The sequence below is a fragment of the Oryctolagus cuniculus genome, chromosome 5, assembly GCF_051225735.1.
Source record: "Oryctolagus cuniculus isolate XC-2025 breed Fujian yellow rabbit chromosome 5, ASM5122573v1, whole genome shotgun sequence".
Classification (NCBI taxonomy): domain Eukaryota; kingdom Metazoa; phylum Chordata; class Mammalia; order Lagomorpha; family Leporidae; genus Oryctolagus; species Oryctolagus cuniculus.
In genome coordinates this window covers 51733517-51753429 of record NC_142871.1, presented here as the reverse complement: position 1 = coordinate 51753429, position 19913 = coordinate 51733517, and the positions used below count along the sequence as shown (strand labels likewise).

Sequence of the window (19913 nt, the reverse complement as noted above, 5' to 3'; positions counted from 1 at the left end):
TACACACAGTATTTCTTATAACTGAGTCCTGCATTTTTTGACATATAGTTTGGGTGGCACAGAAAGTTGGCATAAAAAAAAACCCTGAAATTACATTAGTACAATCACAGTATACATTCAAAATCCCCTTTAAAAAAGAAGATCAAAATGATATTATTTTTTTCTTTTCTGAAGGAGAAATTTCTTTAATGACCATCTTAGAAATACTTCAGTATTTTATCCATCTTCTCAGATTTCCAAGACACGTACTTGTAACATAAGTAGCCTTTGATGTAGTATTTCCAAAGTGACCCTTTTCCTGTTAACTATATTAGTAGATGACTCATTAAAAAGCTATGCAAAGTTAGATGCACTGGAAACAGATGCTGCTAAGCCAAGTATGTGGTCTTCAAAAAGTTCATGGAAGTCCAATCATTTGGACTAGTGCTTCCTGTCACTGATTAGCACACCTGTATCCCACTTTGAAGTAACTGGAGTCATTTCCTGATTTTGGCTCTTGATTCCAGCTTTCTGCTACTGTAGACTATGAGAGGCAACACTGATGGCTCAAGTAGTTAGGTTCCTGTCCCTACATGACTAAGTTCCTCTCTTTAGCTCCCACAGTCATTGCAGGCATCTGGGAAATTAACCAGCAATGGGAACTCTTTCTCTTTCTCTCTCTCTCTAAAAAAAAAAAAAAAGCCAATGGATTTAAAAAATTGTACTAGAATAAACTTATGTTTTAATCCTGTTTTCCATGAACTTTTACAATTGTACTCACAGTAAGCCATTCCATGAAAAGATGATGCCTACAGCCCATACGTATTAAACAAGCACCTAGGCATACAGAGCATCTCTGGGCTTAGGCCAGCAAACCACAGAGCTAAGATGTAGTCACGCTAACCTTTTAATAAGGTGCTATTTGTACCTGTTTGTACCTGTTTTAGTAGGTTTCAATCCTTGATTAGAACGGGGAGAACAAAAAGATTTGGCTCACTAGCCTAACCATTCTGCATGTGGAAAACTGAAGCAAGATTTTGTATGTTGAGAAAACAGAAGACGACTGACTTAAACAGGAGTTTTAGAAATTCATAAGGGGGACACAGAACTATTAGCTGAAATAGACACAGTGGTAACTTTATAGTTATAGCACTGATTATCAGAAAAAGGGAAGAGTCTGAAGAAAGCTTTTTAAAGATTGAAAGGAAATTGTAACACAGACTTAGAAGCCAGAAGTCTCCATGTTCTAGTCAAACATTCTCCTGGATATTTATAAAAAATTTTTTACTCAAGAGTCAAATCAGCACATTCTTGCCACTGAGAATTCAAGACAGAGAGTCTAGAATTTTAAATACATTCTTATATTAACATTTGACACTTGGAAGACATAAATCTTTTAATTAAAAAATTTATTTCTCTGTAAATACAAATTCCAACATCAACAAACAATAGTCCAGTGGAAAAATACTAGGCGTTAACAGTGAAAACTTTTTTCTTAATTTAATAAATAGAACTTTGGCATTCAAAATTCTAGCTGTAAACGCTATTAAAAACCAAGAACAAAAACAACCCCTTTATAAAAAAAAGAGGCAAGAATGATAGATCCAAAGGCATGAGCCAACCAGTGGCTTCACATTCTTTTTTACAATAACTGTATTTCAGTTAAGTCATGAACACTGTATTTACACGAGGTATTCTGAGTGGTTCAATAACTGAACCTAGTTTACAATACCACCAGTCACAGGGACTGATTAAACACTCTGCTGTGCTTTTAATATAATCACCTAGCACCTTACTACTTCTTGTCATCACACCAATGTGATGCTGAATTTTGTCTCTATACTTAAATAACTACTCATAAATGTACATACACAAACACACAAATGAATACATTCTAAAGAAGTTTTTCACTCACTATACAGGGAAGGGTGGGCTCCAAAGACACAGCTGATAACTCCTCTGATGTTTACTAGGGTGCCCATTTAGTAATGAAAAACTGCTCCTTGCTTCAAAAAAAAAAAGTCCTTAATTAAGTCTATTTGCAGAAGAACAAGATGCAATAATCATCAACATTCTAATAGCCATGTAAAACAGAAATGAATGCTTACTGCAGGCAAAAAGGCACAAAAGGTTCTTGCTGTATGCAGGTCCAAAAGTGTTGTTACTAACTTAATGATTTGAAACAATATTCTTATTATATTCAATATTTCTTATAAGCAAGAAAAATCCAAAATCTTCCCCCTTCATGATTAAACGTATGATATAATCACACAGCAATATACCACTCATGGCATTCTGGGGTAAGGATGGAAATTTACATCTTCATACCAAATGGGAAATTTCTTTTGCTTTGTAAATACTGAAAAGAACTGCCAACAATGGAAACAAATTAATTTTGGATCTGAGAGCCTCAGCTAATGGCAGTTTCATGGAGTCTGAATGAGCATGGTTATGAGAACTGTTTACTATTGTAATTACATATCTACAGTGATAGAAATCTACATAAGAGAATACCAATAATCCAAACTAAAAGTGTGCTTGATCTGAACCATGCCATGTAAAAATATGTCCAGGTTTGCAGCTATTTTGTCATTCAATGAACTAATACTGGTATTTAAAGTCTATTTCATTAATAAAGTAGTCCTCTAAAAATATTCTCTAGGAGACTGTTATTAAGTGCTGCACAATGATAGATTTATAAACTTATTAGTGAGTCAGAAATGTACAACATTCATTTTTAACAACTCTTTACAGCCCTTGAGATCTCTACCAAATTACTGAAATAAGTCTAGTTCAGTTTAATAAATTGTCACAAACAAAATATACTTCAGTCAAATATAATACTGCTAACAAGAAATATTGAATTCTATTTCACATAGAAAGAGGGCCCACACATATTTTAAAATAAATTCAGGTGTATCTTACCTAGCCCATATTTATGTTTTTTTTTTTTTTTTTAAATTGGATGCAACTGAAAATTTACTAACAGTTTAACTCAAGTCACCCTATTTTTTCTGACATCAAATAAAGTTAATTTTTATCTGCACAGGTAATTTGGGTCTTTCATTGAGACAACTGGTATTTTATCTCTGCTGAAAAGTGACTGATGCAGAGTAAGATCAACTTCAAAGTGCAAAAGACTAATGATTAATGTTAATATTATATGAGATATCTCCTAAGAAGACATTTAATTCACAGAAGCATAATTAAAAAGAAGGTTCATTATCTACAGAAACTTTCAAATAGATTTACCTTAACATTTAGGTTAATCTTCATTTCAGGCATATGTCACTGTACTAACTTCCACGAACATCCTAGTTCAAACTGGGGTGAGACACTACAGTGCTGCTATTTGTCCATCTTGACCTAACAATAAAATCTGTTTTCAATGCACTATCTTCATCACACAAGAGAGTGTCTTGGGAAAAAGTACTTTTCAGAAAAATAAAAGTTAAAATTTGAATACTGTCAAGGTAGAACACTACCAGTTTCATTCCCCCAAATTCCCCCTGAGGCTATTTGTTAGCAAGGCCACTTTACAAAAATCCAAATTCTAAAAGATTAAATTTTGTAATTAGAAGTTAGACTATCACACCTCTACTCATTTTTAAATGAGAATACACATGTTGGACACTGAAATGCATCAAAAGTATTTAGTCTTCACTACATGAAAATTTTTTAGTATTCTAAGTTTTAGAAAATAACTTACTTAATACAAATAAAACTATTTTCCCCAACTATACCAAAAAACAAAAATGTTTCCACAACAGATTAAAACAAATGACTGTAGATTTGCTTATAACAACACTGGAGAGAATTAATTAAAGGATCTATGGATTCAAATGAGTGATTGTTGGCTCATCAGTTCTATTATTTTAGTGTGCTTTCATTGCAAATTCATGGTAAGGGGGCAGGGATTCTATTAAAAGACAATATAAAAATGGTGCCCTTTTGGCTGATCTGTAGATGTTATTAACTACTATACTGTAAAGGCTATTTTCACAGGAATTAATTTTGCAAGGCATAATTCTTTGCATCAGATTTTTGATACAAATTCATTATTCCTTGATTATTTTCAAATCACTAACATTAAAAATCAATGAACACATTAGAAAGTAGAGTTCTTACCAGTGACTACATCCCTAGGGACTTGGGGTGCAGAATCCCTACAAAGCACTGACTTAATCTTAGTGCCCAGAACCTAAGAAGTAAGAAGAGCAGGGAGGACTCAGGTAGTGCACAGAAGGGAAACCTGATGTCTCCACAAATGCATTACAACTGACTGCTCACATGTGACTATGAAATAACTTACTGAGAGCTGTATATAAGCCAAAAGTTTGAACTGTTTTTCTAGGCAGTCTCTTTGAAGGCTTTGTCCCACATTTATTTTAACTGTTGAAAATATTTAAGAAAAATATTTTCTAGGAACAGCCTTTATATCAATACAAAAGCCTGGCAAAAAGACGCATTTAACTTGCTCTTGACCACAACAGTATCACTGTGTTTGATTCATATCCTTTATCTCTCCATATCTTATTTAGTCTTGAACTAAATAAGACTCAGTTACATGAAGAAAGCAAACCAACTTATAGACGGAAATATTCTGGCATAACTAAGCATACCCAAAATAATGTAAATGTCCTGAAGGCCAAAAAATACATGGCCTTTCCAAAATATCAACTAAAACACGGACATTAGTCACTTGGAAGTGTCAAAAGAGTGTGTGTCTATTTAATGATCAGTTGCATTTCATAGTAATACCCTGTACTCCACATGAAGAACTAGCCTAGCCAATTTCATATTCTGTGAAGAACCCTGTTTTTAACATACCTTATCTAGCAACAGGAAATTAACATCACCTAAGTTTAGGTTGTTTATGTTAGCGTAAATTTAGTTACAAAGAATATGTGTTGGCTTTCTCTTAGTTTCAATTTTAAAACATACAGAAAACTGTCAAATGTAAACGTTGAGATTTGGATAAATAAGCTATTGTTCCAGAGTCACTGTGTTAATCTTTCTTTGACGTTAATTATATCACACCTAATGAGGCTTGCATTTAATTATATATGGCTTTATATATATTGACAGATATAATATGTAAATAAAAATTATAAATAGTAATGGATATGTTAAAATTAGTTCAGATGAACTTCCTTGTAATAAATTACAGTGCTAATGAAAAAGATTGTCATATCAAAATTTCCTACCTCTAAGGCAAACCACAATCACTCTGGAAAAACAGCTGACCTATCTACAGTACTAACATCAACCCAACTCCACAACCTCATCATCTCAGCAGAGTGATTGTTCAAACTACATACAGTTTTACCTGCTGTACCACTGCTACTGGAACTCTTGTTCAGCCAACTGTTGAAAATCCCAAAGTACAATACAAGCTTCTACACAAAAGAAATATACAAATAAATAATGTGTGCCTTTCTCAGGAGTTTTGCTTTGACCTTAGATGAAATCCTTATAATTTTGTGAATAAAGTACACACACACACACACACATACATGCACTTACAAACACACAAAATTATAGGATTCAAAGAAATCTTACCCCTTTATCTGAAGGACATTCTTCACAGCTTGGTCCTACCAATCAGTAGTTTTGAGAATACAGATTTTTTTTCTTGTAGACTTTATCACAATTTTCAAATAATAATTTGATATTTTTGCCTAAGTAGACAAGCCCCCTCAAAACCTTACATCCTTTCCCCTTAATTAAACAAATCCATCCACAGGAAAAAAAAAATCTATAAGCAAGTCGTATGTCACTTGCAACATTCCACTGTAACTCCTAAATAGAAAGGTGAAGAACTGAAACACAGCAGCATTCACAATGGGTCATTATTGCTGTGGGACCAATACTTGATCACTGGGTAACGCAGTTATCTCCCATATCCTGAGCATAGCGGTCTGATATTGTAGTCCTTAATTCATCAATATCCCTCCGTAACTGGCACACATCTGACAGCTTTTTAGTGAGTGTTTCTGGGCTGTGGTCATTCTCAGTCTCTTCAGCTGAACAGTTCATTGCTGTGAAAATAAAGCATGGAAAGAATGTCTCACATTATTTTGAACAAAGACATTTTAGGATTTTTACCTTAATCATCATGGAAATATAGTGCTATACATTATACTTGCTATACATTACATATAATGCTATACATTATACTGATCAAGGAAGCTTAAGTTTAAATTAGGCATCATTCAAAATTTAATAGATTTTTATTTACCTGGTATTCTAAAAATATGGTAAGTAAAATTTATTTAGTTTATGTATTGATGCACACAAATTCAATATGCAGAATGGATGACAATATTCCAAAAACAAAAAGGGTCAAGCTCTAATGCCTCTTCAAGCTCAACTAAAGCATTCACTTCTTCCCATCTGACACAATCTGAGAATTTGTGTACTGAGAAGTTGTATCCTAAATTTTTATGACTGCAAAATAGGTTTTATTGGAATTATTTTTTTTAAGAGGGAGAGGGAGAGAGAAAGAGAGAGCAAGAGTGCATCCCTATCTGCGGGTTCATTTTTCAAATGCTCACAAAGGTGGTGGTGTGGGGGTGAATGAAGCTGGTACCCAGGAATTCAATCCAGGTTTCCCATGTGTGTGGCAGGAACCCCATCAATCAAACCATCACTGTTACCTGCCAATGTCTGCATTTGTAGGATACTGGAGTCAGGAGACTGAGCTGGGTTTTTATCAACTCTAGATCTGATGTGGGATGTGAGCATGTACGATATGGGATTTGTTTCAACTGCTAGGTGAAATGTCCACCTTTGGCATGAAAATATTGATTTCTGAAATATATGGTATGTATGTACAAGTGTATGTATGTATATATATAATATATATGGAGAGAAAGACAGAGTGTGTGTGTGTTGGGATCTACAATCCCAAACAACTGAATCAGGCTGATGGTAGCCCAGTGGTTGAATAACTGGAAGCAAAGCTATGAGTCAGCTAGCTTTTACTTTTTGAAGGCTGGAAGAGTCAGCTAGCTTTTCATTACTTACTCCAGCTCCTCTCTTCACAAACATATCTCAATATAAAAGCAGGTGAAGCCAGTGATTGTGGAAAAAAAAAAAAAAACTTTCTGGTACATTCATGGGCCCTGGTAATTTACTGGAGTGTAAGAGTCAGGTAACTGTTAATGTTCTATGGTAACTGAGCATCTGTCATGATCCAGCAACCATGCTGGATTTTGAGGTCAACAAAATAACGACATGGTAGCTTGCTCTCAAGGCTTTATGCACAGTATCATAAAAATCAGCAGAGCGAGGTGCTATAGGTGATCTACCACTACACACAGCTGCAGACGCACAAAATGAAGAAAACAACCAGTCCTAATTTGAGAATTTCAGAGGTGACAGATACTTATTCACTGGGTACATCAAGGAAGCAGAAATGAACAATGGTACACAGGCAGAAAACAAAACAGTGAGATAGAATTTGAGAAGCTTCAAAAAATAAGTATTCAGCTCTAAAATGGTAGAGCATAAATTATGAGAGGAAAGGGCCAAGAAATAAGGCTGGAGAGTAGTGGGTAGCTACCTATCGCTATCACAGGGTAGTGAAAAAATTCAGGGCGCCAGATTCAAGGTTTAGATGAATCACTCTGGTACCACGTGAAAAATGAGCTGGGGGTGGTGAGCGAGATGGTTGGTAGACCAGTCCAGGTGATGGGCTATGAAACCTCAAATTAAAGCAACAGTGCAATGGGATGTAATTGCAGGAATAAATATTAGATATAGTAAGGGGATAGAGTTCAATCATCATCAAGGGTCAGGGATTAGGCATGAGTCACACACAGATGAAGGAAAAAACTAGGGTGGAGGATAAAATCTGGGCTGGGGTAACAAGTGAATGGTGGTGTCACTAAGAGGAGGAGCAGGTTTAGGGAGGGAAGAAAAGTAGGTTGTGTTTAGAACATGGTGCTCTGTGATGTCAGTGAAACAGCCAGATCTGAATATAATTAGGATAACAGACACATTCCAGGAAGGGTAAGAGGTAAATGTCTAAATAGGGGAAAGGTATAAAAATAACAGAAAATAGAACATGGATAAGATTATTCAGAGGAAGTATGAATAAAAAATGAAATACAAATCACAACAAAAGGTTCCTGGGGACCCCAATAACTAAGTGGCAGGGAATTCTACACTGAAGACTGAGGCTGAGCAGTCACAAAGGCAGAAGCAGAACCTAGAGAATGACATCATGGAGACAAAGGCAGCAAGAAGAAGGTGGAGTGACACAGGGTCATCAGATAAGTCAACGGAGTCATGAGGAAAGGATTCAAAAGAACCCAGTGACTTTTGACAAATTAGCTAGCTGGCCTAATTTTCACAATGCCAGACATAAGGTAAGATTTCTGTGGTTGAATTTTGTTCTGTTAACTTTTTAAAACCTTCTATTTATTCAAAAGACAGTGAAATTGGCAGTGGCGGGTTGAGGGGGTGATAAAAAGTTCTCTACTTGTTCACTCTCCAAATGCCTGCACTGGACCAGAGCCAGAGCCAGGAGTTAGGAACGCAATCCACATCTCTCATATGGGCGGCAGGACCCAATTACCTGAATCATCACTGCTGCCTCCCAGAGTCTACATAAGCAGGAAGCCAGAGTCAGGACCCAGGCAGGAATACTCCAATATGAAATGTGCTCATCTTAACCACTAGGTTAATGGCCACTCCCCGTAGTTACACTTTAATGAATGGAAGGAGATGAGGTGTTGAGAGATGAGGAGTTTAAATTCTTCAATATTTTATATATATATATAATATCTATATCTATATCTATCTATCTATCTATCTATCTATCTATCTATCTATCTATCTATATATATATATATTAGGGTAGCTCTAATACCCTATTACTAACAATGTTAAAAAAATGCTGTATAGGGTAGTGAGCATGCAGGAGACTATAAATAATTAAAGGGCTGATCAACTCTAAATTGCTGGTGAAAATGAGTTGAATGTATGAGAGCTTTGGCTTCCTACTCCTCAGAGATCTAACGAAACCACCCTTGTTCTCCTGGCAAGGCTGTCCTCTAAGATCCACACCAAACATCAGCTACTTGATGGAGCCTTCACTGCCCACCCTAAATTGATTTAGTTGCTTTTTAACCCCCACATGCTCCCATTATCTTTTGTCCACTTTTAAATTATAGCATTTATTATCATGCTATATTATTTCTTTAACATATGGGCAAGGGTTCTGTTCATACTATCTGTGTTACCAGCACCTAACTTAGTACTAGGACCAGAGAGGGTATCTGAAAAATGTTTAATGATTGAGTAAATATACTTTAACATTGATTTTTTTTTACACTCTAACACTCATATATGTATATATGTATCTGTGAAGTAGAAGGGAAAATTCTCTGACATAGCTAAGTACAGCCATGTTTCATGCAAGTGATAAACTTTGATCAAGAACATTACTTCATCTACCAAAATACCTACTATGATGTAAGATGGAAGATTTCTTTCTGATGAAACTGCAAACATAACCAGTCCCACTCTACAATTTCACATGAACTATATTATTATTACGCTGTTACTCAATATAAAATGTTGATCCAAAAACTTATACCATTGTCTCCTCACTGAAATTCTTTTCTCTTTTAAAAAGAGACTAACATGTCAATGTTCTGCTAATGCGGAACTTTGAGAAATGAGCACTCCTACACTGTAGTACAGAAGGGAAAAGACACTAGGATATCACTGCGGCAGCCCTCACAATTACGTATAGAGGAAGAACTGGAGAGTGTGCAGGTGTTACACTGATGGGGTGAAGCCAGCAGGTGTGTACAACATGGGCAAATCTGCAGGCCATGAAAACTAGCTCAAGGTGATCACAATTGTACTCACACTAAGGAACTACCATTTCAAACTCAATGCAAAGGAAAGCACGTGAGTATCTTCCCACAAATAGTTTATCACAGGACATAGGGCCAGCTTATTGAGATACGTAACTACCACATGAAAGCAAATAGAATCATTACTTTTAGAAGAGTAATTGGGAATGCAGACTTAACTACCACTACTGTCACATGCACTTAGAGATCAGCACAGGAAACATCTCCAGACATTCTGTCATGTGGTAGTGCACATCAGCTATGACTCTGCTCACCACTCTAAGTTTAATGAGGTCAATTCTAGCAAGTAGTAACTGGTATATTTGGAAAGTTACAAATTAAGTAGGAAAGAATATCATAAAAATACACACGAAAAAGTCAAAAGTTCCTGATTCATGAAGACAGGTTTCTAATTCTTTTAGAGAATAAATAAAGACAAGTTGTCAGCCACTTACATCTGATTCCCAGTAATAATGAAAGATTAGGCTCCTTGCCCTGAGCACGCTGATTAAGAATACTACACAATGCTTTCAAGTCAAACAAACAATATGACATTTCCTTGAACAGCTGATCAATCACAGTCAAGTCAAACAGTGGCCGTTTGGAAAGCACTGTCTGCTGCCTAGACTGGTCTGTTTCCTGGCCCTGATCCAGTAAAGGGCACATCTCTTCTGTTTGTCTTTGGTTCTGCAATGGATAAAGAAAACAAAAACCAGATTGTTAGAACAGGAAAGGTACTCAAGAGCCATTTATAGGTTAATATTTCCTGCAAATCTGTCAACAAAACAATAGAGTAACACTAACTATATCCACACTAACAAAATTCAACTGTATAAAAACAATGAGGAAAATTCTAGAAAAAGAATAAATTTAAATCAAAGTAGTTTCTCTATGTCATCTAATGCTCTGGGTTAAACCTGATACGAAACAGCACAATTTATAGCATCCATTTCTAAGTGAATATCTCACATAATGACCAACTTGGTTGTGTGTACATTTTTCTATAACAAGATTTAATCCAAGGATAAAAGGACTACAAAGCAATTTGAAAACACTTCCTATAGTTTTACTGTCAGTAGCAATAGTGATTTAATTACTCTAAAACTATTTGTGTGTTGAGATTAAAAAAAAAACCGCATGTTGTTATGGTGAAAAGGAACCAAAAATTTCAGGAACCAAATAAAGTAGAAAATTAAAGAAAGAAAACAGAAAAAAAATCTGAATTATTAAATTTGAACTAGAAGTATCAATATGAAATCATGATTTATTACAGAGAAAACTCATTTCACCTCCACATGAAAATTGCTAATTAAACATAAGCTTAATTAGCTTTCCAGTTGAAAATGTATTTCAGAATAACCAAAAAGCCTGAAGTGATGAGGAAAATATTTCTTCTAGATGAATGCCAGCTAATAAATGTAAAAAGGAATGATGTAATTAGGAAAAAAGTCAGCAATAATTTAATGAGTTAGGCATTGATCATGTGTGGATGCTTAAAAATAAGAAGGGAGAGAAACAGTGCTGGCATATTGCATAAGTCATCTAAGTTACTTGCTATTTGCAGGGGTTGTAACTTTACAATTAAAAGAATCAGGCAGGCTGTCATTACTTTAACCCTGTGAGATCACTTGTGTGTCACCTACAGAGGGATAATCAAATACTATATAATCTGATAAATAATATCTACAAAGTATTCATGCTGAAAAAGTTTGTTATCAACCTAATGATGGCTTTAGCTTTAACTTCTAATTTTCAAGACACAAGGGATAAATCAGAGGATGACACTATGAGGTAGCAATTAGAAAAAGCCAAAAAGTGTGACAATCTACAAGTCAACAGGCCCAGATATTTTTCAACAAGTCAATATCCTGGGGTAGAAAGAGACTTTAGATTTATCAGATATAACAATGAAATGTATGTACGGTTCTTGACAGAACATTGGATTCTATTACCACTATGAAGGATTTTCAAAAAGTTTATGGAAAATGCATATTATGATAAAACTTTAAAGGAATCTCAATTTTCTCCCATAGAAATAAACTCATAATCCCATTTCCATAAATTTTTTGAAGTACTGCCACATATAAAATAAAATACTTAGTGAATAAATGGGGGAAATTTGAATATAAACAAAATACTATGAAGTGTTCAGGAATTCTTTTTGGATGTGTATATGGTATTATGTATATACAGGAAAATATCTTATATATTGTTTGTTTGTTAGTTTGTTTGTTTCTGACAGGCAGAGTGGACAGTGAGAGAGAGAGAGACAGAGAGAAAGGTCTTCCTTTGCCGTTGGTTCACCCTCCAATGGCCGCCGCGGCCGGCGCGCTGCGGCTGGCACACCGCGCTGATCCAATGGCAGGAGCCAGGTACTTATCCTGGTCTCCCATGGGGTGCAGGGCCCAAGCACTTGGGCCATCCTCCACTGCACTCCCTGGCCACAGCAGACAGCTGGCCTGGAAGAGGGGCAACCGGGACAGAATCCGGCGCCCCGACCAGAGTAGAACCCGGTGTGCTGGTGCCGCAAGGTGGAGGATTAACCTAGTGAGCCGCGGCGCCGGCCAGGAAAATATCTTATATTTTTGAAGAACATTCTTTTTCTTTTTTTGACAGGCAGAGTTAGACAGTGAGAGCAAGAGCGAGAGCGAGAGCGAGAGCGAGAGCGAGAAAGAAAGGTCTTCCCGCTGGTTCACCCCCCAAATGGCTGCTACGGCTGGCACGCTGCGCCAATCCGAAGCCAGGAGCTTCCTCCTGGTCTCCCATGCGGGTACAGGGCCCAAGCACTTGGGCCATCCTCCACTGCCTTTCCGGGCTACAGCAGAGAGCTGGACTGGAAGAGGAGCAACCAGGACTAGAACCCGGGGTGCTGGCACCACAGGCGGAGGATTAGCCTAGTGAGCCATGGCACCGGCCAAAGAACATTCTTAAGAACTTAGAAACAAAATGTTATGATGGCAGTTTAACCTAAAATATATATTTTTTGTGTAACACATCCTTAAATACATGCCAGGTATGTCATCTCCTACTTAACTGAGAACACACGATCTGTTTTAATCATTAGGTGCCAACACTGCACCTTCCTTAAAGATTTTCAAATGTCATGTTGTTTAGCTTCAGTGTTTGCCTTATTTATTGACTTACAAAATATCTGACTTTGCTGTAGTCAAATCTGTGAAATTATGTTCTAAGACATAAGTAAGTTTATATTTCTATTATCATTTGGTAAGAAATCCAGTGGATTTAATAAGTTGGCACATCCAAATCAAATCCTCAACTTAAAAATGTTCTATTAATATTTACAAAATAAGCATTTACTTAAATAGGTAGTAAATTGTCCTTTGAAAATAAGTTGAATTTCTTCTACTCACTTCAAGCAGTGCTTTTGTTAATCTCTGGAGGTTTCTTTCTTTCCTTTCCAGATCTTCCATCATCTTTTGAGTTGTCAATTTCTCTTTAGAAAGTTTTCCTTGCATTGACTAGAGTAAGGAAAATTGGAAAGCATAGCATTTTAACACGACTCCAAAGAAAAGAAAAAACACCAACTTCACCAAAAAAGTTTTTAATCAGTATAAAACACATCGAATCCAAAGTTACTGCTTAATGCTAGATTACAAATAACTCTTATTTTATTGATTCTAAAATTATATTAGGAGTATATTGGCAACACATCTATTTATTTTTCTTCATATGCTTCATAAGATGTAAGATAATAAAGCTCGTAAGATCATCCTTGTTTTTTTATCTGAAACACAGCTAAACCTCCTTTCTCCTGGTGTACAGTATTCCAAGTGAATACGATGCTGAATTCTGATCAAAGGTCTATTATAGCATTTTGATAAGCTCATCTTTTTTACTGCATCATAAAATTACAAATTATCTAGACATGATACTATTCTAAAAAATTCTGTGTACACACCAAAGCAGCATAAAAAGACATTTAAAGAGTATTTGGCTATTTATTCCGATTTTTTTAGCTATGCACTGAAGAAAAATTTACCTACGCTCTGTAGTTACTAGTGGCATGTAGGGTTTTTATTTATTTTTTAAAGATTTATTTATGCTGGCGCCGCGGCTCACTGGGCTAATCTTCCACCTTGCGGCGCTGGCACACCGGGTTCTAGTCCTGGTCGGGGCACTGGATTCTGTCCCGGTTGCCCCTCTTCCAGGCCAGTTCTCTGCTGTGGCCAGGGAGTGCAGTGGAGGATGGCCCAAGTACTTGGGCCCTGCACCCCATGGGAGACCAGGAGAAGCACCTGGCTCCTGCCATCGGATCAGCGTGGTGTGCCGGCCGCAGCGAGCCGGCCGCGGCGGCCACTGGAGGGTGAACCAACGGCAAAGGAAGACCTTTCTCTCTGTCTCTCTCTCTCTCAGTGTCTACTCTGCCTGTCAAAAAAAAAAAAATAAATAAATAAATAAGTAAAATTTATTTATTTATTTAAAAGGCAGAGTTACACAGAGAGAGGAGGAGAGGCAGAGAGAAAGAGAGAGGTATTCCATCCGCTGGTTCATTCCCTAGTTGGCTGCAACGGTCAGAGCTGAGCTGATCTGAAGCCAAAAGCCATGAGCTTCTTCCAGGTCTCCCACGCAGGTGCAGGGGCTCAAGGACCTGGGCCATCCTCTACTGCTTTCCCAGGCCATAGCAGAGAGCTCAATTAGAAGTGGAGCAGCTGGGACATGAACTGGCACCATGCTTTTTCTTTTCTTTTTTTTTTTTTTTAATCAACTTTTTCCTTTTGTTGGATTATAAAACCAATAAACTTGTGACCAGAGGAAGGATGTAATTTTTTCCTCCAGGTCTACATTTCAGTCTTGTTTCTGAAAATACTTCAGTATACTGAGCACCTAAACAGCACACGATCTACTATGAAGTCTTTTCCCCCATTATCTCTGAAGGAAAAGGACAGAGCACCATCAGTTGAGAGAAGCCTGTAAATATAAAGCAGTTTTCTCAGCAAGAGACTCAGACTTGATTCTTTAAAAATTCTGTCTGCTAAACCATGAAAAATTTATATTAGTGAACTCAAAAGTTGAATACAAAGTAATCTAACTCTATAAACAATTATATTTGCTTCCAAGTAAAACTTGTTTTATAGTCCATAAAAACAAATGACACAGCACAAAGTTATACAGTTCTTTATTTTTTGATCAAATGATATGAAGATATTTATTTAGATTGCTGAAGATCTTTGCTTTCTGGCCTGATGAGATTATCTGTTTAGAATCCAGAATTCAACCTGAATTCTTCTGAGGTCTTAACTCTTTATTAGAATTACGAAACAAAGACATCATAAATAAACTATTCTAAAACTGCCATTTTAACAATAAAACTGAGTCCAAGAGATGTTTCAAAAATTCACGATATAATTTCTTAGGAGATTACAGTGGGTTATACGTTTATCAATTAATAGTCATGTTGAATGTCACTAATAATTGGCTAGTAATTCCGACTACATCTTCCTAAGTAAGAGTAAATGAAAATAGAACATCTTTTCCATAAGAGTAACTCTGAAATCTTTGCCAGCAGTGTCATTTATGATAAGACAGAAAATCAAATTTGGGAAATTACACCAAGTTTAACATATCTTATTGATTGGATTGAAGGGAAGCTATCTAATATGGGAAAGAGCTCATGGATATTTTGATCCCAAAAGGACAAAATGCTGTACCACTTTCAAGATAACACTAAGTATGAGTGCTATAGCTTTCTAACAGCAATATTTTACCTAAAACATTAATTACATTTCCTAAGTTGTATGAAAAAAAGCACATGCTTAAAGGTTGAGGTTAAAAGGAAGCAAAAGGGAAAATTTCTACTAAGCTTAGAATGGGCTAACCAGATTAAAACTGAAACAAAACTTGATTATTAAGCTATGTCTATAAAACGAAGCATAATTCAGGCAGTATACCATACATTTCTTTCTCTCTCTCTTTTTTTAACCATTCTGGGGTGTGTGGCACATCAGGCTAAGCTACTGCCTGAAACATCATCATCCCACGTGAGCGCATTCCATTTCTGATCCATCTCCCTGCTAATGCACCTGGGAACACAGCAGAGGACGACCCAAGTGCTTGACCCTGTGCAAGTAGTACCTTTTTGGCATTTTACTTAAAATTCATATAGGCTCTGAAAATGTACATTAGCACTTATAAATGTAAATGCACAATATGTTTATTGTGGTATATGACTCCATAAGTTATTAATTTTATCTGCATAAAGCATTTTTACCTATTAAGAACACTTGATAGAAATTTTTAATTTTTCCTATAAAATGAATAATGTATATTATTTTGCTAAGAACTTTTCATTTTGAAACTTCTAAGATTGCTCAAAACTGGAATGCTCTAGTATGCATATATGAATGACTCATTTTCTGAAATGTTAGGTGTGGGGAGCAATCCGGACTGGACTGAGTTACTGGAATTAAGACTTATTCTATGCATCTGCTCTCCCACAATATGGCGCTGGGAGAGAAGTAAACAGCTTCCGCACAGCTGCCTCCAGTTCAACCAATAAACTGTAGGACTTGCTCCTGATTGGAGAGCAGCGTACTCGGCGTGTGGGCAGCCGAGTTAGGATTGGCGGAGGAGGACTATAAAGGAGGAGAGAGACGGCATGCACCAGGAACATCTAAGGGGAACATCTAGCTGAAGGAACACCTGTGCAGCCCCCGAGAAGAGCCGGCCGGCGGTGTGCCGCTCCCCTGTGGAAGTGGGGAATGTGGCCAGGGGGAACTGCCCTTCCACGGAGGTGGAAGGGATAGTAGCCAACCCGGGAAGAACCAGCAGCAAACCCGGGGAGGGCCGAGCAGACGAAAGAACAGCGCAGGGTCCTGTGTCGTTCCTCCACGAAGACGGGGAGCGACATAATGGTGCCGTGACTCGGATTAGGAAACCTAGCTCGGATAGGAAACCTGACTCGGATAGGAAACCTAGGACGGATATGAAACTTAGGAGGAAAGAAACGGGAAGAACTGGGAAAATACCGGAGAGAGAGACTAGCAAACAGCCTAGGGAAAAGCCAGACGAAAAGGGTGCCGGAAGAAGCTATTGAAAGCCTAGGCATAGACTCGGATACGGACTACGGGGGGAAGCTGGGAGGAATCTCTAAGGTTGAAAGCGAAAGTGAAAGCTAGAACAAACAGACTCAGATGCGGACTGTGGGGGAGAGGCCAGGAGAAATGAGGGAGGAATATTGTTGGAGGAAAGCTTGGGGAAACATACCGGGTAGAGAAAAATGTTAGGGAAATTGAAGCCGCGGGGGGCAGGCCGAGGCGGATACGAAAGCCACTTTGGGGTTCTCAAGTTAGCCCGGGAATAGGGGGCGAAAAGTTGAAACCAGAAGCTGAAACGTAAGCCAGATTGGGATCCGTCTGATTAGCCCGGGGAGCAAAGGACGGGAAGCCAAACCGTGGGGCGGAGACGTATGCTGGGTTGAATTCGCCAGGCTAGCCCGGGGAACTTAGATTGAATGCTAGTGGCGGACACGTAAGCTACGCTGTGTTACTCGCGGAAGCCGCCGCATGCAGAGAGAGCACGGGGCGTGAATAGATAGGGAACAGGGCTGGCGCGAGGCCGTGGTGCAGACGCGAAGGGCGTGGAGACCGCGGAGCGTGCACGCAGAGCCGGGAACCCGCCGGCGGGGCGAGGCGCCGGGAAGCCGCGCAGAGCCGTGAAGCTGCCGCGGGGCGAGGTGCCGAGAAGCAGCCTCGGGGCGAGCGCCGCCGGGAAGCTGCAGGGATAAGAGAAACAGAAGTTTAGAAGTAAAAGGAGAGAAATAGGAATGCTGGAAGATAGAAGTAAAATGGGAGAAATAGGAATGCCCGGAGATAGAGAAATAGAGAAATAGAGAGGCCTCCCTACAACACTGCAATGTGAGAGCTTGGATTCGGTCTGCCTGATTAGGGAAGTGGTGAGCACCTGCGGGCGGCTGGCAGCTTATGCGCCGCAGGTCACCGAAGACAGGCACATTATCAACACCAATAAGTCACCCCACAACATGGCAATGAGAGAGCTTGGATTCGGTCTGCCTGATTAGGGCGATAAGCACCAGCAAGCAGCTCGACCAGAGTATGAGCTGCAGGTCACCGAAGATAGGCACGAACCAACACTAATAAGTCTCCCCCACAATACGGCAATGAGAAAGCTTGGATTCGGTCTGCCTGATTAAGGCGGTAAGCGCCAGCAGGCGGCTCGACCAGAGTATGAGCCGCAGGTCACCGAACACAGGCACGCATCAGCGCCTAAAAACCTCCTCACAACATGGCGAAGAGAGGACCCGGATTCGGTTTTCCTGATTGATAGGACTTGTAAGAACCTGTGGCAACTCTAGCAAGCAGAGCAGAGTGTGTGCCACGGGGCACCGAAGACAGGCGCGTATCAACGCCAAAAATAAAAAGGGGGATCTGTGGGGAGCAATCCGGACTGGACTGAGTTACTGGAATTAAGACTTATTCTATGCATCTGCTCTCCCACAATATGGCGCTGGGAGAGAAGTAAATAGCTTCCGCACAGCTGCCTCCAGTTCAACCAATAAACTGTAGGACTTGCTCCTGATTGGAGAGCAGCGTACTCGGCGTGTGGGCAGCCGAGTTAGGATTGGCGGAGGAGGACTATAAAGGAGGAGAGAGACGGCATGCACCAGGAACATCTAAGGGGAACATCTAGCTGAAGGAACACCTGTGCAGCCCCCGAGAAGAGCCGGCCGGCGGTGTGCCGCTCCCCTGTGGAAGTGGGGAATGTGGCCAGGGGGAACTGCCCTTCCACGGAGGTGGAAGGGATAGTAGCCAACCCGGGAAGAACCAGCAGCAAACCCGGGGAGGGCCGAGCAGACGAAAGAACAGCGCAGGGTCCTGTGTCGTTCCTCCACGAAGACGGGGAGCGACATTAGGCTTTCTGAAATTTAGAATAATAATCTGTTTATGCCTCACTAAGCATGCAGAGGATCAGTAAAATTAAAAATTTGCATTAATTTTTTAATGTTTGTAATCTCTTAAATTCCTAATATTATTTTTAAAAATTCTGCTAAGTTACTAACTTACAGGTATTTATTGTGATCATTTATGAAGTTGAAAAGTGGTTTTAAGCACATCTGTTGCTTTGATATAGTGATCCAGAAACGCCCTTATGGAAAGAAAACCAGATGTGTCTTAGCTAACAGATTCTATATAAACTGCATACTCAACATAAGAGGAAATACTCTGAAAGAAAACTTACATTAGCAGTTCACACATACATAAATTATATATACACATGCCATACAAGCATATTACAAATGCATTATTTTATGCATAGAGCAAAAACCATTGCCAAAAACTGTTCTGTGTACTAAGTCACACAAAGTGAATAATGAAACTGTCTACTTCCCACTTTATATACACTACTTAAAAGTACTGAAAATCAAAACTAAAAGAAGTGAAAAATGTTCCTGTCTCCTCAAAAACATTCTAAAGTTAGTTTTTCTTGTGTGTATGTTATTTTATTTGGTTTGATTTTACTATGAGAGTAAAGTTATAAATTCATCTAGTCTAGTACATCATTTTGGTGCAATTGTCTTGATCTGTGCTAGTTGTACTCTGTAAATTCAGGGCAAATGTGAACTCAGTGAAAGAAGCAAATAACTTATTGGTATTTGGTATTTAAAAATGTATTGGAGTTCACAGGCATCTTGAAAGAATGATAGACCTTTGAGGGCGTATGGAATGAACTCTGGAAACCTAATGCAGGAATCATAATGTATGGATTTATTGAACTTGATCAACTTGATTCTATTTACTGATTATATTGTTTTGATTTTTCTCTTAAATTTCTAATAGTTGTATAATGTATCTCAAAATTTAATTGCTAATGTTCCCTCCCTCCAACCTCTTTCCACATGCTCTAAGTACTTACCTATGATAAAAATAACATACAAAGTATAAAAAAAAAAAATCCATAAAATTCTTGGCCTTTGTGGAACCTTTACAAGGGGGAAAAACAACAAAGGAAATAAAAACAAGGATGCAAATTACCTAGTACTGTATGTCAGAATTTGCTTACAGCCATACAGAACAAATATACAAA

General features: G+C 38.3%; 1 protein-coding gene across 4 annotated transcripts in view; it reads right to left on the bottom strand.

The window, feature by feature from the left end:
* Positions 1-1373: 1373 nt before the first annotated feature.
* The window catches only part of CEP85L (centrosomal protein 85L), a 168670-nt gene continuing 150130 nt past the window's right edge, over positions 1374-19913 (bottom strand). For all 4 annotated transcript variants that reach the window (XR_011388554.2, XM_002714781.6, XM_089333724.1 and 1 more), the window contains 3 exons: positions 13223-13330; positions 10307-10538; positions 1374-6020 (listed from right to left, as the gene is read on the bottom strand). Coding sequence is in view for 3 of the 4 variants with exons in the window: in XM_002714781.6 (XP_002714827.5) it covers positions 5857-6020; positions 10307-10538; positions 13223-13330 (504 nt within the window). In the remaining variant the exon portion in view is untranslated. The remainder of the gene's footprint in view (positions 6021-10306; positions 10539-13222; positions 13331-19913) is intronic.